The sequence below is a fragment of the Xenopus laevis genome, chromosome 8S, assembly GCF_017654675.1.
Source record: "Xenopus laevis strain J_2021 chromosome 8S, Xenopus_laevis_v10.1, whole genome shotgun sequence".
Classification (NCBI taxonomy): Eukaryota; Metazoa; Chordata; class Amphibia; order Anura; family Pipidae; genus Xenopus; species Xenopus laevis.
Genome location: NC_054386.1, coordinates 80,703,142 through 80,730,148, shown reverse-complemented (window position 1 = coordinate 80,730,148; position 27,007 = coordinate 80,703,142). Strand labels below are relative to the sequence as shown.

Sequence of the window (27,007 nt, the reverse complement as noted above, 5' to 3'; positions counted from 1 at the left end):
GGAACCAGAGAGTGCTGCATGTGATCAAATAGGTGGGACAAAGTCATTCTCATATCGATTCAGCAGGCACAAGGTATGCCTCAGGCATCGGACGGCAGCGAGTTCATTATGGCACCGGAAACCTTCTGTTGTGCGATATTCTAATAAGCGGTTGGGGATACCTTGTGGTTAAAGGGGTTGGTTTGTTCCACGGATCCGCATATTAGAATATTGCACAACAGAAGGTTTCCGGTGCCATAATGAACTCGCTGCCGTCCGATGCCTGAGGCACATTTGTGTTACAAGGCAGAATATCACGGTTTCAGATACAGCTTTGGCCATACCACTGCAGGAAGTCACTCTATGTGGATGACAAGGCGTACATAATTCAAATCCTTCGCAAGTTGCGACCAAGCAACTCTATCCCTTTGACATTTGAACGTAGTTCTATGACACCCTCAGGGCATCCACCCACTGCCTCCTGTCAGTCCATCCCCCTGTTCTCTACCTTTGTTTTAATAACAATTATGCGCTTTGGACATTGTGTTTTAATATAAATCAATAAAAGTTATATTTTATTTAATAATTTCTTGTGGGTAGTGGAGGCGATGGATGGGATGGTGCAACTATATAAGTAATTTCTTTTTTTTCCCCTTCTTTTAAGGCTAAAATTGGGTAAGCTTTATCAGAAAGTCTATAAAAATATACCAGTAAACCCTCAAAGTAATGCTGCTCTGAGTCCCCTGTCAAAAGAAACACCACATTTCTTTCCTTCTATTGTGTACACATGGGCTTCTGTTTCAGACTTCCTGTTTCCGTTTAAACCTCCAGGGCTTGACCTTGAGCATGCTCAGTTTACTCCTCTCCCACTTCCTCCTCCCCTCCCTGCTGTAATCTGAGCCCAGAGCTATGAGGGAACAGGTAGAGAATCAGGCAGGAAGTGATGTCACACCAAGCCAATATGGCAGTTGCTAAACAAACACTTCAAGAGCTGTTTACTCAAGTATGGTAAAGCATTCTAGAGAATTCATATAGTGTTATAGCTTGCACTATTGTGGCTATCTATTGGCAATAAACTGCTTCAGTAGCTTTCATTCTCCTTTAAGCATTCCTTAGATATAGTGCCATTTAAAAAGTATAGTGTTTTCTATATGAATAACAGATCCCCTTCTTGTTCTTGCTCATTATCCTTATCCAAGATGGCAAAATACTAAAGTAAGGAAAGGCTGTATTCACTATTAATCATCTTCCTGACTATTATATTATATATTCCTGACTATATTATTTTTTGTTTGTTGAAGTTGCCTGGATGAACAGAAAGAACAAGGTAAAAGCAAATTGTTTCTATACATGACAGGTGGGAGAGTATCTCTAAAATAAAACAAGTGCTCACATGTTCTCCTTTGTTCCCTTTTCCTCCTTTCTGTCCATGTTCTCCAACTTCACCCTAAAAAAAGGAAACATTTTTACACAATGTAGCTAAATACCAGTCCACCCTGTACTACGATGCTACACATTCATTGGTGCTATATTACAACTTACTGAACGGCTACTTATTTAGCCCATAAATGTAATCAGCAGCACTTTGTATGCTATGCTCAATCAAACTCCATTGCTACTGAGATAATATACACATTTCTTATTCACACATACACGAAGTTTAATGAGAAATAGTGATATTTTCATACACACACGTCACCCAATAAACACACAAACAGTTACTAATATGGGCACAACACACATACTGCATGCAGTAACATGAATGTTTACCTTGTCCCCATCCTCTCCGGAAATTCCTGGAGGTCCTGCAGGACCAGGCAGCCCCACAGGTCCTTGAACACCATCTCTACCCCCAGGGCCAATTGGTCCTTTTTCCCCCTATGAAGATATTAAGATTGAGTTTAAAATGTTGGTGGTAATTTCAAAAATTGAGATTCAAAAATATAAACTCATTCAACACAATAATACATTTCGATTGTGATTATCAGATTGAGTAGCAAATCTCCTCGTCTTCGGGGCGACTAATCTTCCTGAACTACCTTCCGCCGGCTAGAATAAAAATCGCTGGCGGGAAGGCACTCAGAGCGCTTCGTTTTCCAAAGTCGCCCGAAGTTGCCTCACAAGGAAAGGCGACTAACCCCCCCCCCCCGAACTTGCCAGTGTGTCTCTGCCCTAATTGTGCTGGTTTCTAAACTGTGGTGCAGTTGTAATTGAAATTTTCATTCAGATCAGCCTTATATTTTGCTATTTATATTTTACTGTATATATTCAGTAACAGCATGTGTGTCTGTCCCTAAGCTCAGTAAGTGACAGCAGCACAGAGCATGTGCAGTGAATCAGCAGAAAAGAAGATAGGGAGCTACTGGGCATTTTTGGAGGCACAGATCTTACTGCTAAAGGGCTGTGGTTGCCTTAGGCTGGTACAAAATCCCAAAACATAAGGGTGTATTTATTAACATTGGAGACAAACACCACATGTGATGTTGCCCATAGCAACCAATCAGCAATTAGATTTGAAGAGTCCCCTGCAAAAATACAGATCTGATTGGTTGCTATAGGCAACATCAACAGCAATGTTTGTCTCCTCCAGTGTTAATAAATAAACTACATAATGTATAACATTTCTGCCCTGTCTTTAGTTAAGCATTAGTTGTCCTTTAAGGCCTCCGTCCACTTGGGGCCACTATTTTGTGCAATAAAATAGTCTCAATTTGAATTGGCAAAGATCAATGTTAAAACTTTAACAAATTGTTGTTAATTGGCCAAGACTATTATTTTTTTGTGCTGAGATCATGATAGGATGGATCAGATTTAGTAGAATCACCGTCCCTGACCCACTTGTGCTCCCATGAAAATATTGTGTAACAATATGCATTATCAGCCAACCCTGTGGACCTCTTGGAAACCTCCACTGTATTCTGATTTCTTTTATTTATTTTTTCATTTTGATTCTGGTTATTACCACGATTCTGCATAAGTTACCACAAATTTGCATAATATTCATTTGCACATGTTATAAGTGGTAAATCCATTTAATAGACATATACTTACTGGTACGCCTTTCTCGCCTGAAGCTCCAGATGGCCCCTGGGGACCAGGTCTTCCTGGGGGCCCAATAGGTCCTCCTTGCCCAGGTCCACCTCTCTCTCCTGGAGATCCCTGTTTGAGGCATGCAGAAGGTTAAGGCAAGGCAGTTTAATCAAGGACACATACAATTCACTTTTCTATTTTTCATGTAATATTTACTGTATTAACCAATGTATTAATATATATGTAACAACCCTAATTAAAGGAATAGTTCAGTGTTAAAATAAAAACTTTGTAAATTGATAGGTTGTGCAAATTAAAAAATGTTTCTAATATAGTTAGTTAGCCAAAAATGTAATCTATAATGGCTGGAGTAAGTGGACATCTAACATAACAGAACAGAACACTACTTCCTGCTTTTCAGCTCTCTAACTCTGGGTTAGTCAGCGACTTGAAGGGGGACCACATGGGACATAACTGTTCAGTGAGTTTGCAATTGATCCTCAGCATGCAGCTCAGATTCAAAAGAAACAGTTATGACCCATGTGCCTCCCTTCAAGTCACTGATTGGTTACTGCCTGGTAACCAATCAGTGGAAACCAAGAGCCGCAAAGCAGGAAGTAGTGTTTTGGCTATTATGTTATATATCCATACCTCCCAACATTTTGGAAATAGAAAGACGGACAAAAAGATTTGTCGCAATTTTTTGACCATGCCTGTTTTGTGGCCACACCCTCTAATTACCATGTTCATTTTACAAAATTTAGTTATGAAAGTTTGAACACATTTCTGTGGTTTTTATGTGTTATTACAGTTTTGCTGATGAAGGTGAATTGCCCTTTGAGCTGCAAATCACAGTTTTTGCTTATCTTACATTGTTACAAAAGTATCTAAGTATCTATTCTGGACTCTGACAAAAGCCAATTAAGTTAGAAACTTTGTATCTTTTTCTGGCTGTTCAGTGCAGTAGATCAAAGAGAAAGTCGTGACATTTCAGTAACCTGGACTGCAGGTTGAGCTGTCAATATCTGGACTGTCCAGTGAAAAATGGCACAGTTGGGAGGTATGCACATCCAGTCGCTGCAGCCTTTATAGATTACATTTTTGGTTGAGAAAATGTTTTATTTTGCACAGCCTATCGAGGGTTGTGGGTGCAGTCCAAGGCTATTTGTATTTGCACTTGCTTATATAATTATTTACTTATGAGACAGGGTACCGGGGAATGTGCATTGCTCAATGGCCAAATCAGTAACACTTCCATTGTATTTAAGCATTTTTACTTAGCCTTGGAGTGCACCCACAACACTCCTCTTTTGATATTAGAAGTCACCTCTGAGTTCCATGACCTGTTATTTGATCATGGAACTCCCCAGTGACTTACAACATCCTTTTATTTTACAATAGGAGGCAATTTATTCACTGTATAATGTATATGATTTAAATTAAAACATTGGCTAACACAGTGATTAATTGATATTGCTTACAATATATGGGAGGAGTAGTTAACAAGAACTAATGCAGTGCTATGGCAACTCTGGCACTCTAGAGTCATTATAACTAAATAAACTGCACCACTGAGGATACATTTTACTGATTTCAGTATATATATGTTTTTATTGCCTTGGCCACACTGACAATGTATCTGTCCAGTGAAACTATATTAGAATTATCTTGCTTTCTACATCATCAACTGTGAGCAGTAATTGGGTTTAATAGCAAGCATGTCAGTCTGGCTGCTGCTGCTGCTTGGTCAAAGTTTAGTACAAGAATAGACAAGATCAGTTATCATGGTCTAATATATTACTTATTGGCTCCAGGGCCATGTTTATTGATAGGAACACAAGGGCCTGTGTATAGGGTAGCTGCTTTTAAGAGCGGCCCTGGAGTGCCAATATCATTGAATTTGTTTAATAAAAATAAAAAATCTTCCCCAGCTGTTTCATGAAACTTTCCTCATAAATCCAGCAGTGCTGGGGAGATGAGGGATATCGGGCCTGCTGTGCCAAAAACAGGAAGTGACGTGTGCCAGAAGTGACATCACACGCAACCTGTACGTGTGATGTAATTTCCGTAAGTTGGGAGGCACCTGCTTAGGGTGGCACCGGATCTTAATACACCACTAATTGGTTCCATCAACAGCTGAGGGCTATTTCTACACTGGAGCAATCAATTATCTTGGTGTTAGAACAAGATATTTATTGTACTATACTATAGTAGTATAGATTCACACCTTTTTTAACATAACCCCAAACCACACTATTTGTATTAAATACAAGGGAGGGGTAGCACAGACCCTCAACCCCCCCCCCCACACACACACACATATCCACCACCACACCAGTTGTAATACAATCTCTGTATATTTCTATGTGTAAAACGCCTTTATAGAATATATTGCAACAGTATTTAACTTTGTAACTACAGAGATAGATTTACTATGTACAGCAACTAATTGTAACAATATAGTAGAATACTTACTGCGGGTCCTGGGGGGCCTGCAGGGCCTTCATTACCTTTAAGACCAGATCCGCCCTATAAGGATAAAAATGATATAAAATGACTTTCAGACATCAGATTTCAGTTTATATATAAATATTATCCATTGAGATAGCCACTGCATAGAAATATATTAGGACCTAAAACAATTGGGATACTAATATATTAAAATGGGTCCAAAAAATATAAATGGATGAGATGGAACTATAAGCAGCAGTAAAAGTAAAATTAATCTGCATGCAGGGGCGTAACAATAGAGGGTCCAAGAGGTATAGGGGCCCCATGAGGTTCTAATTCATATACAGTTTCAATAAATATTGGTAAAACAAGTCGACTGCTAAACATTTTGTGGGCCTGAAAAATAATTTGCTGTGGGGCCCAGTAATGTCTAGTTACGCCACTGTCTGCATGGCCATACCCATGCTTGGGTATGCAGGGGGGATTCATGCTCACTTCAGGGAATATAAATTGCTGATTATCAAGAAGAAGTTCTCATTGAAATGTTTACATTTGCTTGGCTTTAAAGAAAGGCCCATTCATTTAGAATATTATAAGATCTGCTAGATCTAAACAGGTTGGTCTAAGGGTGGCTATGGCCAGGATCTAAGGATGGTGTAAGGATGGCTATGGCCAAGATCATAACAACCATTGTTTAAATCTGTCACCTACATCATAGTGTTAAACTATGGGGTACATATCACTTGGTTGTAAATACTGTAGAGTGTTAAAGAAAAGTCCAATCTTGTGGTGTAAATTAGACCATAGTTGGTCAAAATATCTGAGACTCTGGTTTTGACCTTATGTTTAAGGTAAAATGATAGGCTGAAGATACAGAGGGGGAAGCAAGGACAGTTTAATATTGTCATCATATTGTGGACCTAACCCAACATATGAGCCTATAAGTAAGTGCCCTTTTTTGGTACGAAACATCTTAGGCTTATGCAGGTCCTAATTTTTAATTATTTTGGCTACTCTTTCACTAATAGAGGATTTCTTCTCAATTTATGCTGTTTATGTACCTAACCCAAAATACCCTGCATTTCAATTGAAGAGGATGAGAGGGGACAGATTATCTGAATGTCTAGTGGGGCCTGTTTAACCACGCCGTCAACAGTAATACTATTCTCAAGGTCACTGTACCAATTGGAAAATTGCAACATGTTGAAATATAAAATAATGGTAATGTATGTCTGTACAAACTTGTATAAATTATTTATTCATTTCTGAGCTACAAACTCCAGGGACTTTGTTCTTCCTTTATTTTACATGCCTATATTGGAATACTCTTTTGAAGTAAACCATGCCCTTCCTTGTCACTGTTTAAACACACACACAGGATACAGTAACGAGAAATTGCAATGGTTCTTTTACATTTATAAACAATATATGTATGATATATATGGACTATGACATTTTGGTACCTTAACTTTTCCTTTTAGGCCTTTTTCCTTCTAATATTAATCACAATGTAACTCACCGGAGTACCAGGCAGGCCTCTCTCACCAGGAAATCCTCTCAATCCAGCAGGTCCATCCTTTCCACCAACTCCTGTTGGACCTGGATCACCCTGCATAGGAAGAAATGGTGAAGTGGGAAAAGAGGGAGGAAAATGCCATTCAAAATAAAAGTAATTATGAGTAGAAGAATACCAAATGGAAAATAATATTTAGCCACAAACTATATTGTATATACAATTGCACAATGAAGTGACAAAATGTAGGAGAAGAAAAAAAAATCAGACCACACATTTCATTGGCAGCCAAACTGAAGTTTAAGTTATGGGGGGAACCCTATGGATATCTGAATCATATTCTGTAGTGGAGGACAAATACACGTATGCAACTGTAAGGGGCACAATTCTCCCATTGCCAGAAAGTGGTCATTATTAAACAAATATATAAAAACATTGAATAAGACAAATGGAGGTATTGCCATTTCTATTTCTGAAGGAAGATATATTCATTCCCTGCTCATTTTTATGGGATACAAGGAACACTGTATCTGATCACGTAAAACATTGTGATGGAACTAAAAATAAGAAGTAGAAAATAGAAGTAGTTGTTTTCACACACTCACCTTAGTACCTTCCTTTCCTGATGGACCTGACAACCCTTGCTCTCCTGGGGGTCCTGGTGGGCCAGGATGTCCTCTGTCTCCCATAGGCCCTGATTCACCTTGTGTTCCCTGTACAGAAATCAGGGCCAGATGACTAAATATACAAGGTATATACTTTGAACAACATTGTGTCCTAAATTCAGAATGACTGAGTCATTCATGAGTAGGAATGTGTTTCAAGTTTTGTATCTTTATATAGGGTCAGATTTAAAGAACTTACATAGCTAAGCTGTCTAACCCAATAGCCCACCCAGACCAGGTCTCCCCTGCTTGCTATCCCATCTCCCCATACCCCTTGCACACCATTTCAATCTCCTACTCACCTGTGCCACCTGTGCTGCTTTTCCTTCAGTGTGATTGCCTCCACTGGGCTCTGGACAAGCGGGACATTCAATCGACTGTCAAAATCTCCCACCCAGTCCAGTCCTCAGTGGAGATTACACAGATCTCAGATATTGCCACCCTAGGCCTGAGTCTTTGTGGCTTGCCCACAAACCTGGGCCTGTCTTATCTACCGCCTAATGCACTAAAAAAATAACAGATACCCTGGACTTAATATTTGCTAGTACAACATTTGGAAATAACTGAAATGAAGAACCTCCTATAACCAGGAAAAATTATTCTACATCTCTTTACTGACAGTTTGAACAATTTTTCATTTTCAAACTGCTCCACTTCTCACAGGGTTTAGATCTCTCCACAAATGTTCAATGGAGATTAGATCTGGATTTATTATTGTCCACTTGATAGTTCTGGTTTTAACCATGCTTTGTTCTAAAGTGTGATTTGGGTTATTATCCTGGTGGAAGACTAATCATCTACAACAGAGTCCCAGTTCTCTGATACTGGTTCAATATTTGTGCTTCAAATTCCTTGGTAATCTCCTGATATCATAATGCCACACACAGACTCAAGACACCCAGTTCAAAGGGCAGGAAAGCAACCCCAAAACACCAGTGTATAAGAAGTAGCTTATATCTTACCTGAGATCCAACAACACCTGGGGGCCCAGTAGTTCCCACCTTTCCTTGGAAACCCTACAAAAACATGTGATATAGAAGTAATAAATATATAGCAACATTAAACACTTTTATCATATTTAATTTCTATGAATTCTGTTTATGTTGTGAAGAGTTTCATAACGATCTTAAAGGAAAACTATACCTCCAGAATGAATACTTAATCAACAGATAACAAGTCACCTATTAAAGAATCACAATAAATATGCAAATACATATCGGTATACACTGCCCTTTAACCCTGAGGCACCATTTTGTGATGCCCTGTGTGCTCCCTCAGAGATCACATGAAATACTGCAGCTCAAACTGTACTGTAGTTATACAGGAGCAGTGACCAGCTCCATGTTGTAGCTCCCACCCTTCCCAACTATAGTCAGGTGATCCCACTGGTGTCTAATAAAAGGGCAGCCAAGTTTGGGAGTTTTACTTTGAAAGCAGCTAGTAAGTTTCAGGTAAAACTAAGTCCCTTTGTAAAATGTATAATGAAGCAATAGAATTCTTAATGAATCAGATGAGAATTGAGCATAGGACTGGCCAGATATGGGATGACTTTGACGTAGTTGGCCAGCTTAAATATATTGCAATATATGGACAAACAATCCCTGTTTTGTTTAAAGGGTAAGGCATTTTTCAGTAGCAGTATGCACAAAATGTCTCTGTCTTAAATATATTGATAATGGGTTGAGTGCAGAGGACTCTTGTATTTGTCTATATGTATTTTGTGGCCACAGCATCATTGCACCCCGCCTAATGGTTTTAAAAATCAGTGGTGTGCACAACTTTCCCTTGTTTGTTATAGTTATACAGGAGCAGTGACCAGCTCCATGTTGTAGCTCCCACCCTTCCCAGCTATAGTCAGGTGATCCCACTGGTGTCTAATAAAAGGGCAGCCAAGTTTGGGAGTTTTACTTTGAAAGCAGCAAGTAAGTTGCAGGTAAAACTTAGTCCCTTTGTAAAATGTATAATGAAGCAATAGAATTCTTAATGAATCAGATAAAATTGAGCTTAGGACTGGCCAGATATGGAATGACTTTGACGTAGTTGGCCAGCTTAAATATATTGCAATATATGGACAAACAATCCCTGTTTTGTTTAAAGGGTAAGGCATTTTTCAGTAGCGGTTTGCACAAAATGTCTCTGTCTTAAATATATTGACAATGGGTTGAGTGCAGAGGACTCTTGTATTTGTCTATGCTGCAGCTCAAACTGTAACAGGAAGAAGTGTTGGAGTAAAAGATAGAGCTCTCCCATTCATTGGCTGATAAACCATAACAAGTTTGTGTACCTCTGGTTTGTTTGTGTGTGAATCATTGGAGCCAGGGGGCAGCCTTTAAAGAATCAGTAGCCCCAAAAAATGAAAGTATTTTAAAGGAATGACAATATAATGTGCAGCACAATAGTACATTGTATTGGCATTCCTTTATAACAATTTCATTTTTTGGTATTACTGTTCATTTAATACTTCTGTGTAAAAAGTGGCAGGGGACTACCTACTGTGATGTGAGCAGTGGGCTAACAACTGGGCTCCCCCACGAGCGCCCTGCTAAATTAGTAGTATAGGGTACCATGAACGTTGATGACCCTGCATATATGAATTGTGACTTATGAGTTAGAGCAATGGTCTACAGTGTTTAAAAATGACAGCTATTCATTTGGTGATAGTCTAATGTCAGATATTGTTAGAAAAATTAATTTTTCTTAAAATGGTTTTAAATATGAGTTGTTTTTGTTTGATATGTTTGATATGTTTTTATGTAGACCTATAATTTTGGGGGTATAGTTTCCCTTTACGCCTTAGTATTGTTTTTAAACTCAGTGTAAATTTACTCTGAAAACTTTAAAACTTTTTTTCCCCCCATAAAATTATGGGAGAATGTTATTTTATAACATTAAAGCTACTCCAATAATGCCTGAAGGCAGGCAGTAGTTTATGCAGATTTACTCACCACTTCGCCTCTCTGCCCGGGATGTCCTGGGATTCCATCCTTTCCTGGTGGTCCCTGTCAAGGAGGAGAGAGTTATGAGAACGGATTTAAACAAACTATGGTAATGAGTTGGAATGATATGTTTCATTAAATCAGAAGATTAATTTGAACAATCATAATTGTAGAGTTAACACAAGTGCCAAACACCAAGCTTTACCTGTCAGACTACAGAAACACCTGCACCTGCAGTGCCTGGCAGTTTAGAAACAGCAAGAAGAACTACCAGTGGCCGGCCTGTTCATACAGTAGCTAATATAGGAAGCCACTGGGAAACTGTAGATTTATGGGGAGATAATTGATACAATAGGGAAATCCTCTACACAACTCTTTACTGAGAGTGGGTGAATGTACTAAAAGTCAGTAACAGAAAAAATATTCGCAATGTGAAAAGTTATGCCTTTGCACAAACAAATTTTCCTTTATGCAAATTTAATATAGGTCTTGCAAATTTTATAGTTTTGGCTAGTGCGCAATGAATGTAATAAAACTTCTTACTGAAAAAGTTTGCTCCAAAATATTATGACCTTAAAGCACTTCTTAAAAATGTGCAAGTAAAATTCGTAATGCAATAACAGGTTAAGGAAGAATATTACATTGTGAAATGCTAATTCTTATTCTTATTTGTGCAAATTGTTTGCGACATTTATTACATTCCCCATACGTCTTCTATCTTACTCCCTTAAACATGGAGTAAGTTATCTTTTTTTCTTAGTCCCCAGCTCAGGGTAGGGCTTCATATACATTTTGTATGAAATAGCTTTAATATCATTTAGACCTTTAACATTTTGTATACCATAGGGACAGCCTAGTACATAATATGGTTGTAAAAGGTAAAGAAGTTTGATGTTACTCACTGGTGGTCCCTTGGGACCTGGGAAGCCATTAGAGCCTTGTGGTCCAGGAAGACCCTGAAATAAAAGATAATTTTCAGTATGTGAAGAGATAAAAAGGTATGGATGACAGCAAAATAACTTGGGACTTAGACACATACATAAGAGAAGGAATAAAGAGAAATAAACTTAGAATATCAATAAGACAAAGGCAAAGGATATACATATATGCATCACTAACAGCAACATATAGTAATCGTTTACATAATATGAGCGTGAGGGGGAAAATATTTGTGTTAAGTACAGAATAAATAAGAGTTCTGGAAAAAGTTAAAAATATGGCAACTTACCCTCTCTCCCAGTGGCCCTGATGGACCATCACCACCAGAAGTGCCCTGGATTTCAGAAAAATAAAATGAAATCAATATGACGTTTCATACTTTATAGTTCATCATTACACTCACACACCCCAAATTCCGCTCAATCTACATACAGTAAAAAGCTGACTGACCTTTGGTCCTGATTTTCCTGTTGCACCCCGGGGTCCTCTCTGACCTCTCGGTCCCTGTAGAAAGACATATGGAAAAAAGCATGAGCCAAATACAAGTCATACACAGGAATTAGGTGTTGCCCTTCTGCTAGACAGGACGCACACTTGAGAGAAACAACATTAGCAGAAGACAAGAGTACATCTGCCACTTCAGATTGTGGAATTCACTAGGCTGCTTTTAACTGATTCCACTGCAATTTGTGTAACTGATATTGAGGTATACATTGGTAATGTTTTGTGTGTTTAATAACTGCCTTCAATCAGGCGTTTAGGAGCTGATTGTTATTCAGCAGAAAGGTGTTTAGCATCAGGTGTCCCTCCAGATGTAGTTGAAGCACAACTCTCACTTTCCCCAAATATGTCACCACTAGAATATGCACATTTGGAGGGTCACAAGTTGAATTATTCTTAAGAGCAGTGATGGGTGAATTTATTCTTCAGGTGTGAATTCGCGGCAAATTTTCGGGATTCACCGCCGGCGAATAAATAAATTTGCAAAACAGCAGCAAAAATTCACTGGAGAAAATTCACCGGCGTCAAAAATATTGTCGCCGGCATCCAAAAAACGGACGCTGGCGTAAAGAACTGTGTCGGCGTCAAAAAAACGGACGCCGGCATCAAAATATGACCTGCCGTAAACATTATTCATCGTTTACTTAGACAGAATTTGCGAAATGGCACAGTCTATGGGCGTCAAATTTTCACGTTTTTTTTATGGGCAAAACAGTCATATTCAACTAGGGAATTGTTAAAATTCAATTACAGTTTTTTTAAAAATTCCAATTTGATTTTCAAGATTTATCATACACTGGCCCTTTAAGAACTCGAATTAGACTATTCGCCACCTAAAACCTGCGGAAGTGCTGTTTTAGTCAATGGAAGATATCCTGGGATCAAATTGGAGTTATTTGCAGCCTTCCTGACATTCAAGTTTTTTTCGAATTCGAATTGGGTCGATCCTATTCACCAAAGTTTGGAAAATTCTATTTTTTTAATAAATTTCGATTCGTCGAATTTTGAGTTCACTGGAGTTTTTAAAAACTCCTATGAACTCAAAAGTAGACCTTTGATAAATGTGCCTCCCCATGTATCAATTTAGAACAGTTAAAGAGTCGGCGACCCCTGCTCTCAGAGCTGCTTTAGAAGGTGAAATATTAAACTTTATCCTTCAATATGTGAAAAATTGTCACAAATAAAAAATAGAGTAATTAGAAAAAAATCTTTATTTCTGGTAATCTATCTGAAACCAACTGAACAGAAAAACGTGTTTGAAGGTGAACAACCTCTTTAACTTCCCAGCTAAATGATTCTGCAGAGGGGCCCTGTTATGCACTGAAGTAACAATATGACTTGAGTTGTAAGGGAAAGGGAGAGAGATAATAAGACAGCTCGATAATTAATAAACTTGTCACTCACCGATGGTCCCCTCTCTCCTCGAGGGCCAGATTTTCCTGAGAGACCCTTGAGAGAAAAAATTGAACAAATATGTTATATAAAGTAGAAACAATATATATGGAAATACATTACCTCTTAAATGACAAAAAATTATAAAAGCTAGTAATGGAACATGGTGTGGCAAAATAAATTAACACTTAATAGGAGTACACAAACCTTTTCTCAGTTAAAGGGAAGTGACTTGAGAGAAGAACCTGCACTCACCCACAATAAGTTTGTACCTAAAATGAAACCTTGATGGAGAAGAGGGGAGCCTGTACCGCTGCATATAGGAAAACTGCAAAATTTGGAATAAGGCTTGTACTACAGTTTAGTAGATATAAAGGAGGGGGGTAAGGTTTTTTTTTAACATTAAGGTTGAATTCTCCTCTAAGTTCAGAATAGCAATGCCCCCTTTTGTGACATCAGAGAAGGATGTACCACTACAGAGGCAGTGATGATATCCCAGATGGGAGGAGCTATGCAGGAAGTATGGACCACAATGCTCTCACAACCCATTCCTGGTGGTTGTATAGCAGCCTAAACCTATGGGTACTGTGAATTTTGATGTGGCCCAGTGCATTAGTAATCACTTACACACAGTTGTCCCTGACCACTCTTACCATTTTAACACTACTTTGTCAGTCAGGTATCATTGACATTTAGTATAATTACATTAGGGGAAGAGCTATGGCATCACAGCGGGTGTGATGACATTATGGGGAAGGACTATGGCATTGTTGGCGTTGTTGTTTCACATGGGTCTAATTAGGTTGACTTCTGCCCGGTTTTCAAAATGTTGAAAAAGTTTTGAACCAGGACTGGTGTCAAACTCAGTCCCCAACCAATCCCTACAATAACTCGCATGTTCTCTGATTAAAATGTTCTGTAAATAACTTTTCTGTACACTGTAAATTTCTACTTTGGAATTTTATACTCTTTTGTGGAGGATTGTTTATTGAGTGCCTACTCTTACATAACCAGTTGAGATAACAGAAGCATGGAAGGCACTGAGGGAACCTAAGTTTTGGCTGGAGGAGAGTTGATTTTTATACTGTGTAGGCAATACAAAGGACAGGGACTAATGTCTTCCAGTTGCAATTGGCATTTTGGCAATACAGTAGAACCCCCATTTTACATCCCCTGATTTTAAGTTTCCCCTCATTTTACATTGTTGTTATGTGGTCCCACCTATATATTATGCATATTAAATTTCCCTGATTTTACATTTTCCTGGATTTTACACCTTTTTTTCTGGTTCCCTGAAAAACGTAAAATGGGGTTCTACTGTAATAACTTTTCTTTAATTGTGCAGAATAATGATATTTGTATTGTTTGGGTGGCCAACCCCTTAAACCTTTCCTTTCCCTTATTAAAGTGTTATTTCATTGTCACTGCTCCTCACACATCCTTTTTCAGCTTTTGTTTAGGGGCTAATACTTATTACTTTTACACACATATTACAATAATGACATAGCTTATAATATTCATTGTCTAATATCTATGGTTATTTAGGACGCAAAAGAGCAGTTGCAGTCACACAAATTCCACTGAAGAAAGAATTCTGCACCAATATCCTTTAGATGCTGAGCCCCAGAAATTATATAATCCCAACAATTAAGATTTTAAATGTAACTACAGACAATTTGCAACAAAGTGCAAAAGCTGCCCCTGTTGTAATACATCACCAGCATCTGCTCCTCGTGACTTTATTATATTTGTTACAATTATGGGTAAATCTCACTGCTTTGTATGAAATTGCACACTTTGCGCATTGAATTTGTGGTAGTAAATTCCCTTTTTTATGTCTGTGTATTTGGCTACAGTTTACCTCAGGCACATTAATGATATCTGCCACCAGGACATAAGCTATAAAAGAATGTAAGGATGTAATGTATCAATCACACCATATGGAAAGGGTTTTGAATAATAAAAAAAAAGGTCACTGTAACATTTCACATACCCGTGCTCCCTTCTCTCCGTTAGCCCCAGCGAATCCAGGGAAGCCAAGTGATCCCTATAAGAAGACAAAACAAATGGTGACCACATGCCATGCCGCATGATATTAACTAAAAGTAATACTTTGCTGCCTGTTTCCCTTACCTTTGTACCCTGGCGTCCAGGATACCCGGGCAGTCCTGGTACACCTAGTTTGCCCTAAAAAAAACGACAAACGTCAGTCAAAGGCCTTGTGCTATCATGTTTAAATGGACACACAGAGAGAACTACCACATCTCACCTTCTCACCCAACGTTCCAATGGGCCCAGGATCACCAGATGGGCCAGATCTTCCTTTTGGACCCTCAGGTCCATCTTCTCCACGGGAGCCAGGCACCCCACCTTCACCCTGAGAAATATACGCGCATAAGTAAAGTATATCTGGCCCTAAACTGTGCTGAGCAGTATAAAAAGTACAATTCTTAGTTTTAAGGAAAAAACTAGCATATGCTAACTTATATTTAAGGAACCTGCACTGTATAGGGTATGAAAATATAACTAATAATTTGTACAGGCACCAACAATATATGTGTGTGTGCCTCAGAATATGTAGCATTTGTAATTTTATACCCTTGGAAATAATATAAAGATGATTTCAATCATTTAAAGATTTGTTATATATATTTGTCGGCAAAAATATATAAGGCAAAAAAATCAAAGTAATATACAAGTATCACTTTATACCCTATTATTTGTCATGTCTGAGGATTTAAAAAAACAATTGGCTTCTGCCTGAATGGATCACCAGCCAGGCAACAAATCTGAAGAATAAGGCTAAAACCCTAGTTGCCTTATGCTATTTTGTGATATTCTACAGAACAATTACAGCAATAATTAAAAGAAGCAAAAATGCAGCTGATTGCTTTGTATTTTTCAATTGCTTTCCACAGGTAATTAACTAAAGTGTAAGATATGATGGCTTAAAACCAGTACCTGGCAGCAAGTACTAGATAGTACTAGTAAATAAAACAATCCATTTACTTTCATATTTTTGATTGCGTACACAACACATTAATACCCCTCACACAGTTCAAGTGGAGAAATCAGTAGATCGTTATAAAACAAAGACTGTACCTTATCACCCTTAATGCCAATGTCTCCCTTGAATCCTGGGAATCCATCCTCACCCTATAATGAAGAAGCAAATGTTTAAGCAAAGCAGCTGGAAAGGTAAAGTTTCAGGTAAAGGATAACATGCAAGTCACATGTAAATCTCATTTGGCAGTTTCCCCTTCATCGAGTAGTAGTGCAACATAATCATCCCACATGGATCCAGACAAAGCAATCCAATATTTATAGATACTGTATCTTCATTTTCACATATTTAAGTACTGTACTAGACTGGAATGGACAAAACATGCAAAGATTTCCTGAAAGATGTTTCTCCCTTTCCATATAGGCTTAAGATCCAGATGAAACCAGTGGCATAATTACCATACAGCAAACCCTGTGACCACTGTAGAGGGGGGCCTGGACAATTGTGGGATCTGTTCTATGGTTTCTGCTCCTCCAACCACTTTACTGTTCTGCCAGCCAATGCATCCATAGAGTTGAATACAAATGTTGGGGACGACGACAATGTTGAGTTACTAACAGTTTTAAAGGGGGTCCTAAATATTTTATTAGGGTACAGCTCCTTATAGCTACTAATTTTGGGCTTTAAATTAAATCAAAACATCTATAAGATGTCTGAATGTTTTTGGACAGCACCACCTTCCATTTAGCTACCTTGTAGCTGCCCCTGTGCATCGAAATCCAGTGTATATAAAATAGAACAGAAGACCAGCACCAGGGGTCTTGACTTTCGGACCTTTTGGTTTCCATTCGGACCTTTCGTTTGGTCCCCATTGGGACCTTTATCGAGGTCCCAATGGGGGCCGAAAAGTCGGTTTTACATACCATGTAACAATTAAGGATGCACCGAATCCACTATTTTGGATTCGGCCGAACCCCTGAATCTTCCACAAAAGATTCAGCCGAATCCTAATTTGCATATGCGTATGGAAATTAGAGGTGGGAAGGGGAAAATTATTTTTACTTCCTAGTTTTGTGACAAAAGGTCACGTAATTTCCCTCCCCACCCTAATTTGCATATGCCGAATCCCGAACTGAATCCTGGATTTGGTGGATCCCTAGTAACAATATATCACTTTTTTCAAGTCAAGACCCCTGGTGCTGGTCTTTTGTTCTCTATATATATATATATATATATATATATATATATATATATATCCCTATTTCTCTTCCTCCCTATTATAAACAAAGAGGAAGCAACCACCGTAGGCAAACATTTTGCAGTGTGCTCCCCAAATGGTATCAAAGAGCTAAGAGTGAAAGTAATTGAACAGGTTAAGGACCCGATTAGAGGGGGGGATGTGATGCATAATCTAAACCTTAGAGAAGCATTTTGGATCCTAAAATTGGATACTAGGGTACCAAATGGCCTAAATTTTAGACATGCCATCAGTTATTTATATTAATAGAGTGTGGTTAGCAAAGCAATATGGAATATGGATGAAGATGGGTTGAGAAGTACAGGCATAAATATATACATATATTTTCCGCCCCTCCTTTTTTTCTTTTTTTTTTCTCCCATTTTTCTTTTTTTCTCTCATTTTTCTCCCATTTCCTTATCTTTTTCTTATATATACATAAAAAAGCCCTAGAGATTTGTTAAGGAGTAAATCTATTTAAAAGACAAAGATAATTCTCAAATTAAGAATAACTCCCTTATATAACATGATAAATACACTATATATGGTCTAATTTTCCATTTAGTTATAAATGAATAAAGCATGTGTATTCAGCTTTTTTCTTTGAAGAAACAATGGTTTTAATATAATACACATTTTAAGTAATGTTCTTAAATGTATCTAATAAACAGTGTATTTTATGGAAAGCCCAGTAGGGGCTGCTATAACCTTGTGTATAAAAGGACAACTGTGTCCAATTTGTTGCAAGCCTACGATTAAGGGAGTTGTTCCCGAAACGCGTTAGGTGTACATATCAGCAGCCTGCTGCAATAATTTTTTTTACCAGTAGTGCTGTCTAGCACTCTGCCTGCCCTATGTTCCCTGTGTGCCATACTCTGCCTGCCCTATGCTCCCTGTGTGTGCCATACTCTGCCTGCCCTATGCTCCCTGTGTGTGCTATACTCTGCCTGCCTGGGAGGTGCAGTACTATCCACAGGGGAGGAGGATATATATGGATTTAAGGGTATGTATTAATATGACTTAAATTCTTCACATGAATGATGAGTTAAATCCCTGCAGTGAACACCAACCATCTGTTTTTTCTTGGTGTGTTACCACCATTACTGTGGACATGGTTTTAAAAGTTCTTGTGGTTTAAAGTGGTTTAAAAACAGGGAGTGGTCAACACTGGCTTCTGTTATCGGCCCTCCACCACATAGTCCAGCAAAAGCCCGGCCCTTAGTACCACAGAAGTTGGACAGCACTGATCTATAACATGTAGGCAGAGAAGTTAGAGGCTGTGTGTAAAACAAAAAGTAAGGGATTTGGGGCAGTACTGGATATCTTTTGGGTACCTTTTCACCTTTATGTCCTTTCAAGCCCCGGATGCCATCGATTCCCTGTAAATGAAGTATCACAGTGAAACACACAAAATTACAGACACCAGGGCAGGTTTAAACACATTTCCAAGGATGCATGCGAGAAAAGAGAAGTAACAGCTTGGAAGGTGTTAAAACACCTTAAAGTTTTGGAGAGATAGAAAGAGGAAAAAGAAAAGTATATAAATCTGCTAAACAAGAAAGAGAGAGACACAATAATGGATTCAATGATAAATGAATAAAACACAATAAAGAAGTAAAAAAAGTCAGAGAGAAAAGGAAGCGCTAAGAAGAACAGAAGGAAAACAGAAGAAGGAAGACCAGTAACATAAAAAACAAAGATTTCTTTACTTTACCTTTCCACCACGTGGCCCAGGATAACCAAGAGTCCCCTGTGGACCAGTAGGACCCTTTAATGGAAATAAATGATAGAGATATTAAGAATGATACAGTAACTGATGTAAATAAAAAACATATAGTCCTAAAACCCCTTTTTAGTAATTTAAGGGGTCATCTGTCAGTATTAATAATAAGCATGGTATAAGGAAGGTGGGACCATAAGGTCTTAAATCATGGTAAGTCATTTGTTGATAGGGTAGTCCAGTTGCATGGAAGTCCAGGAAAATGCTAATCCTGATTGATCTCATCTGACTCTTTTTAAGGACAGGTCTTCAAGAGTATATCATTCTGAATAGTGATTGGTCTTCCCAGTGTGGGGCAGAATGGATTAATAACCTGTGTTTTGCCAGGAGCTACTTACAAGGTTGCCTCTAGCCCCTGCTGGACCTTCTTTTCCTGGATGTCCCTAAAAGAAAGTGCATAAACATTATGTGATATCCTACATATTATCACTTATTATCACATATTATCATAGCATAATTCATTTCATATTCTCTCTTGTAGCAGTGCAAAATATCCACTCAAATATCCAATCCCACAATGCCCACTTCTATTGTATAGTTTTTATGCAAAAGCACACAAGGCAATTAGATTTAACAACATCAAAAAAATCAGGAGGATGCAGGAACAGGGTGTAAATAATCTGGGCCCTGTCTAATTTTCTTCATATTGTTACAAGAATGAATTATTATTAATGTTGGTTAGAGGACTGCTACTATGGATTCCCATAGGGTAAATTGACACTGGCATAGTGTCATGAAAACCAGTTAATATATAAGTAGTATCAAGTGTTATGTTTTGCTTGCAACATAGACAGTGGATTTGTTTTATCAATGTCCCCCTCAGCCCTGCCTTATCAATTTCTCTCCTTGCCAATTATAACAGTCTAATGTAAAGAATAGAGTGAAAAGCAGAACATATGATCAAGGAAAAAGGTTATGGGTGCTTGTGTCAGTTATGGATACTTTTTTTGCCTCACCTCTGACTAATCTCTATTTCTGTGTTCGGGTTTTAAGCTATACCAGCAGCCCATGTGCACCTGAAATATGTGATAATGTGCTATCCCCAGTTTAAGAACAGGAATAGAAGAAAAAGGAATTTTTTTTTTAGGCAGAAGAGTTTTATGCAAAAGGCAGAGTTGCTTGGACCCTCGCTTACCCACTTGTAATACAACAGTTTGCATCTTGTAACTAGGAATTGCAGATAATAGAGAAAATGTTCCTCCATATTCAATGAAAGAGTACTTGTTATCATAAATAGTTTATTCCTGTTAGCAGTCTATTTCATATACATGTAAATATACCTGGTTAGTCTTGACAATTCATAGGGAAAAACACTATAAAAATAAAAAACTAAGAGTCTAAAAAAGAAGAATAAAAATAATCAGATGGGTAACCATCCAAGTCTACCTGCTTTTATATAGGTGATACAAGAGAACATGACTAATCAAAAAGTTCAAGTGACTTGCTGGTTTTACCCTGTGCAGTGTATATCTATTTAACATAGAATTTATATTGTAATACTTACAGGAGGTCCATCAGACCCAGGAATACCAGGCAGGCCAGGTTTGCCCTGTGTCCCCTGTAAATAATGAAATAGCAGTCAGACACTGCATATATCTAAGGCAGCATAGTATCTCCACATAAATACATACAATTCAATTAACGCCTTATATCTTACCTTATCTCCTGGTGGTCCCATAGCTCCCTGTGGCCCTGAAAGCCCCAGAGTTCCAGGAGTTCCTTGCTGCCCAGGGGGACCAGGCTCACCTTGTGGACCCTGAAAAAAAGAAAAAGAAAATATGTCCAAAATATCTGAACCCTATTACAACAAGTAAACATGTTTCTTGTGTATCTCACATTAAGGGCTTAAAGGTGAAGGAAAGGTGTTTTTACTTGGGGTGCCAAAAGTTAGGCACCCCAAAGGGATTGTATTTACTTACCTGAAACCCCGGCAGGTGCTCATATCTGCAGAAAACTGCACAGGCCGGGGTTATACCAGTGAGCACCATGGAACGATCTTCTTCCGGCGTCTTCTTTCTTCAAATTTCTGGGGGCAGACGCATGCGCAGTAGAACAAAATAGCCGACTTTTTAGTTAAAGTTTGGCTTTTCACTCTACTGTGCATACACAACCAAGAGTAGAAAGAAGAAGCCAGAAGACGATCACTCCATGGTGCTCACTGTAAGAACCCCGGTGTGCAGTTTCTTCTGATAGGAGCACCAGCCTGGGATGGTAAATAAATAGAATCACTTGGGTGATTGGCCTAACTTTTGGCACCCCCAAATAGAAAATGCCTTTCCTTCTCCTTTGAAGGTTGGTTCAGTTTATGTAAAGACATACTAATCCTGAACATATGTTGCCAGTTAATTTACATATGCCTTATAACTGTATAGTCACATGACATGAGGGTAACATTCGAAAAGTTTAAAGTGCAAATCTTCTTACCAGGTTTCCCTTTTGTCCGACAGGTCCGTCCATACCTCTCACTCCCTGTGGAAATACAGAGAGTAATGTTATGTGGATGAGGTCTCCTGAAAGTGAAATAATATCATGGAGCACATGGATGGATACTCACTGGGGGCCCAGGAATGCCAGGGGGTCCTTTAGGTCCAAGTAATCCTCTGACTCCCTAAAAAAAATGGTACAGGTTAAAAAGAAATAGATCAAGGTGTATAATCTCAAATGACACTAAAACTTCATCTTTAGTGGTACCTTCAGAAGGAAGGTTTATTCATTTGAGTACAAGATACTGATCAAAGAGTACCGAACCTTCAGATAAAGCTGACTGCTTGGCAGTGTCGGACTGGCCCACCGGGATACCAGGAAAACTCCCAGTGGGCCAAGGTGTCAGTGGGCCCTCCTGCTTCTAAACATTTGGCCTATTTCATGGTCAGTGCCTATTTCTATGAGAATAAAGAGGCTAAATAGATGGAATAATAGATTATAGTATTTAAAGAAAAGAGAATAGGAGAATAAAGGTTGAGTGAGGAGAGGAAGAAAATAATAATTAGTGGGCTCCTGGTCTAAAGGTTTTTGGGTGGGCCCCTGGTCTAAGGGTTTTTGGTGTGCCCCCGGTGTCCCAGCCCAACACTGCTGCTTGGTTCAACACAAAAGTTTGGTACAGAGGGTTCATTGATCTGGACATAACTCAGCTAAGGTAGCCATAACCCAAAAAGTGAAAACATTGACCTAATTCCAAAGGCAAGAAGTCTGTGTCTGTGTTAGTACATTGCTTAGTTTTGACCTAAGACTTGTTGGTTCCCTGTATCCCACTATGCTCTTTGGCAGTGCTCCCTGAATTTGCTCTAGTATAGCTTTATCTTGGGTGAGCCAATAATGTCTGAAGGCTTGAGCATTTGGGTACTAAAAAATACACAACCCTTGCGTAGTATCTTCATTTGAATACTTCGGCTTCCTGTTGATCTGTTTATTTCCCTGAGCAAGTTTTCAAAAAAAAAAATATTTATGTCAGGGGAAAAAAAAAACAATCAACAGTAAGCCGAAGTATTCAAATGAAGAAACCATGCAAAGTTTAGGAACTCTTGCATGTTTTTAGTACCCAAATGTTTGAACCTGAAGACTCAAGCATTCTTAATTCCGGCCCCCATTATTGACAGCAAGCTTAGAGGAATGAGAGCTGCGGCCTACTGCTCTGTCAACTGTACTCCGATACATGCCCTTTGATTATGTCCAAGTAGAGGGTTATTAGCTGGCTTGTAATATTATCAGTGGCGGAACTACCGGGGTGCACCCCCTCTGGGCCCGTCGGCGGTTTGTGGGCTTGCAAACAATCACAATCTGTCACAATCTCTGCTTCCGGAGGTGGGGCCCACGCCGGGTAGTTCCGTTACTGCATATTATTACATTTTCCACTACAATTGCCTTAAAATGCACTTTATACATCCAAAGGATATTAACAGAACTGCAAGTTTACATGCAGTTTCTAAAATTATAATATTCAAACCACCCTTGAGATAGCTGCTTGAATAAAAAACTGAATAAAGCAGCATGTGGGGTAACCCAAACTATACTTGTACCATGTATTATGTAACTAAATGATCAGTAAAATCAGAATATCTCCCATAACCTGGACATGGACTAAAAAGCACATTGAGCATGCAGCACAGCCATGGGTAGAGAACAAATTATTGGAAGAGTCATGCAACCATAAGTATCTCAAGAACAATTTGTCCTCAGCACCTTTGCAATAAAAAACTCAACCATTAACAAGTTCTACTACCTTTAATTACTTTTTAAGTTTTCAACAGCTCAATACTGTGAAAATGGCGGTTGAAAATGGAAGGCAAGATGCATAGTAGACAAAGGACATGGGCTCATATTGAACAAGGATATAAATTGCACCTTACTTCTTATTTCTGCTTAATGGAGCCATATGTTGCTGTTTTTTGTTTGTTTATCCAAAATAAAAGGCTACTTTATAAGACCATAAGCTAAGTTTAGTTTGTGCCCACTTCATATATAGAAACATACATGTAAAACGGGAAAGCAATATGTCCACAAGAGAGACTTTGTGAGATGCACGCCATGAAATAAGGTATGCAGGTTTAGACATACATATGACCTCTATCAACATGGGTACTACTAAGATTTAATGTATTTACTTACTGGTTCTCCAGGTAGACCGCGAGCTCCAACATCTCCATCTGCTCCCTTGAAAGAAAAAATAAAAGTAAAGGTGGCATAAAGCATGGGTCACATTTGGAGGTACTGCTTCATATATATTTAGGATCCATTCTTTAAAGTGATTACTTACCCTCTCTCCATCTTCTCCTGGTCCTCCCAGAGGGCCTTGAACACCACCGTCACCCTACAAAAATAATAAAACATATTTTGACAAACATTTCTATACTCATGGCACATTTTAAAAAAAAAGATGGCAAAGGTATGGGACCTGCTATCTAGAAGGCTTTTCTTGATAAACGGTCCTTCTCTAATTTGGATCACCATACCGATAAGACAAATGCTAACTTATTTAACATCAAGTACTAGATACTGTTTTATTATTACAGAGGAATAATAATGAGGAAATCATAAAAAATAATTGTGTTTAAATAGGAAATATGGAAAATGTAATTTCCTTATTTTGGATCTTTCTATATAATGGTTTTCCAAATAATAAATCCCATATGTTAATTATGAGAATAGGGGGCAGATTTATCAAGGGTCGAATAGTAAATTCAAATTTTCGAGTGTCAAAATTCACACATTAGAATTTTAATCCGCCTATTGAGATTTGTGTGAGAATTAGTTCTATTAATTCTATTACAATAGAATTATGCAAGTCAGTTGCAGCTACTGACACATCCTGATAAAGGAACCCTAGAATTACTGACAGGTCCAGGTTCCTGGTAATTCCAGGTTCCATTGCTCAGAACATGCACTTGTGAGTAATTCATCAAAGTGGGCTGAAGGCACACACTGGCGCTAACTACAAGTTGCAAAGGAGCGTGTATGGGACACATTGGGACCTGGATTTTACTATTGAGTGCTGTTATTATATCTACCAGACAGCTGTTATCTTGTGTTAGGGAGCTGCTAATTGGTTACCTTCCCATTGGTCTGCTGATGGGCTGCTGGGGGGGAATGTGATATCACTCCAACTATGCAATACAGCAGTAAAGAGTGACTGAATTTTATCAGAGCACAAGTCACATGACTGGGGCAGCTGGGAAACTGACAATATGTCTAGCCCCATGTCAGATTTCGAAATTAAATATAAGAAAATCTGTTTGCTCTTTTGAGAAATGGATTTCAGTACAGAATTCTGCTGAATCAGCATTATTAACTGATGCGTTTTGGAAAAAAAACATTTTTCCCATGACAGTATCCCTTTAAGGTGGACATATTGGGAAAGTTCTTTAAATGTATGGTTGGCTTTGGTTTGCTTTAAGCAGAAGACAGGTTAGTTAGAGGGTGTCATTTGGTCTGCAGCACCTTCAGAAAACATTTTCTCCTGAGCATAATTTAAAAAAGTAAGAAAGAATCATATTAATTAAATAGGCTCAGCATTTAAAGTTAACAATGAAATAACTCACCCTGTTGCCCTTCTCTCCGGGCAGTCCAGGAAGTCCATCAAAGCCACGATCTCCCTGTAGCAGAAACAAAGTTTAATTATGTAGACCCAAGTATGTGCACAGTGTGATCTAGAGTCAATTTTTCTTACCTTCATTCCAAATTCACCAGGAAGACCACGTGCACCATCAGCACCAGAACGACCCTGAAAAAATGAACATTAAAGAAAGATTAGGAAGAAAATAGGAAAATTGTTGGGAGATTTTTAAAGGAAGATGAACCCTGATGAATGATCTGAGGACATAGGCCTGGGGCCATGTGTAGTAGAATAAATTATATATTTTAAATTTAGATTTCTTGTTTGGTTTTGGTCCTTCCAGACTAAATCATCAACTTGTCGGCTGATGTATAGGGCTCTCAGACCACATACTAATTGGACAGGCTTAAAAATGCAGTCATGGTGAGGACCACGTGGGCTCATTGACGTTGTCCTCACTATTTATGACTTGAGCTGCAGATTCTGCTTTTCACTAAAATCCATTTTCTCCTTATCTCCTTCCAATACCTTGATGTGAGCAGTTTCGCACCAAAATCCTCTACATGTGCCTGCAGCCGTAAGATTTTTGCGACTGTAGGATTATCAGTCTATATTTATACATAGGCTAAGAATCTGCCCTGTGTGGCAGTGCTCTAAAGCAATCAGTCATAGCAAAGTAGAAACAGGAATAAGACCCTTAGTTATTTCATAAAACCGAGATATAAAGCTGCATCTAGAATAGGTAAGAGGTGTTCCCTTGTACTTTGCCCAAATGAAGGAGATGTTACAGAAAGTCTTTACAGAAAGATTCTTACTCTTCTCCCTGGTTTCCCTGAGGGGCCTGTCAATCCCTGAGGTCCTCTTTGTCCCTAAAAGAGAAGGTAAAAAGATGTCATCATAGAGATTCATTCAAGTATAATCGAATGCAACATGACAGCTTGCATGTACAATATGGGCAGATTTATAAAAAAAAATCTAATTTTAAATCTCCAGTGTGATCTTACCTAAGCAAAAATGTGAAAATGAGAAATTCAATTGCTTGAAAATGGCATGCAGTGAAATAACATTTTACCCTTCATTTTCTATGAGCGCCAAATTTTAAATTAATCTCGAAACCTCAAATTGAAAATAGATTGAAATTTTAAACACTCCCTTAGAATTCAGCACGAACTCTCCAGCTTTTAAATGCTGAATATTTTTTTTTCAAGATTTTAAGGTTTTTTTTTCGATTTAATAAATCTTAAAAATATGAATTTTAAACTCAACTCAGATTCATGATTTTTTGTCACAAAAAAACACCATTTACTAAAAAAATTGGATTCAAATGCTGGTAAAAAAGGACAGATTATCAGTTTAGCCAACATAAGTGCCTTTAACCAAGAGTAGTTGTCCACTGTGTGCTTCTTGTATGATTACCATCTGACCCTGAGGGCCACATGGGCAAATCTCAAATTTTATATGTGTCCCTGGGCAACGCTACAGTTAACTGCTGCTGGGGATCCAGAGGCTTAAGCCAGGTGTCAGAACCAAA

The 27,007-nt window shown here is 38.4% G+C and overlaps 1 protein-coding gene across 7 annotated transcripts in view; it reads right to left on the bottom strand.

The window, feature by feature from the left end:
* LOC108700220 (collagen alpha-2(XI) chain) overlaps positions 1-27,007 on the bottom strand; it is an 89,129-nt gene that overhangs the window by 23,058 nt on the left and 39,064 nt on the right. For all 7 annotated transcript variants that reach the window (XM_018233206.2, XM_041575221.1, XM_018233208.2 and 4 more), the window contains 28 exons: positions 26,292-26,345; positions 25,591-25,644; positions 25,463-25,516; positions 24,181-24,234; positions 24,033-24,077; positions 21,982-22,035; positions 21,852-21,896; positions 21,085-21,183; positions 20,932-20,985; positions 19,766-19,810; positions 19,362-19,415; positions 18,982-19,026; positions 16,509-16,562; positions 15,676-15,783; positions 15,540-15,593; positions 15,400-15,453; positions 13,419-13,463; positions 11,964-12,017; positions 11,803-11,847; positions 11,477-11,530; positions 10,584-10,637; positions 8,601-8,654; positions 7,579-7,686; positions 6,980-7,069; positions 5,485-5,538; positions 3,031-3,138; positions 1,750-1,857; positions 1,373-1,426 (listed from right to left, as the gene is read on the bottom strand). In XM_018233206.2, coding sequence (XP_018088695.1) covers positions 1,373-1,426; positions 1,750-1,857; positions 3,031-3,138; positions 5,485-5,538; positions 6,980-7,069; positions 7,579-7,686; positions 8,601-8,654; positions 10,584-10,637; positions 11,477-11,530; positions 11,803-11,847; positions 11,964-12,017; positions 13,419-13,463; positions 15,400-15,453; positions 15,540-15,593; positions 15,676-15,783; positions 16,509-16,562; positions 18,982-19,026; positions 19,362-19,415; positions 19,766-19,810; positions 20,932-20,985; positions 21,085-21,183; positions 21,852-21,896; positions 21,982-22,035; positions 24,033-24,077; positions 24,181-24,234; positions 25,463-25,516; positions 25,591-25,644; positions 26,292-26,345 — 1,755 coding nt within the window. The remainder of the gene's footprint in view (positions 1-1,372; positions 1,427-1,749; positions 1,858-3,030; positions 3,139-5,484; positions 5,539-6,979; positions 7,070-7,578; positions 7,687-8,600; positions 8,655-10,583; positions 10,638-11,476; positions 11,531-11,802; positions 11,848-11,963; positions 12,018-13,418; positions 13,464-15,399; positions 15,454-15,539; positions 15,594-15,675; positions 15,784-16,508; positions 16,563-18,981; positions 19,027-19,361; positions 19,416-19,765; positions 19,811-20,931; positions 20,986-21,084; positions 21,184-21,851; positions 21,897-21,981; positions 22,036-24,032; positions 24,078-24,180; positions 24,235-25,462; positions 25,517-25,590; positions 25,645-26,291; positions 26,346-27,007) is intronic.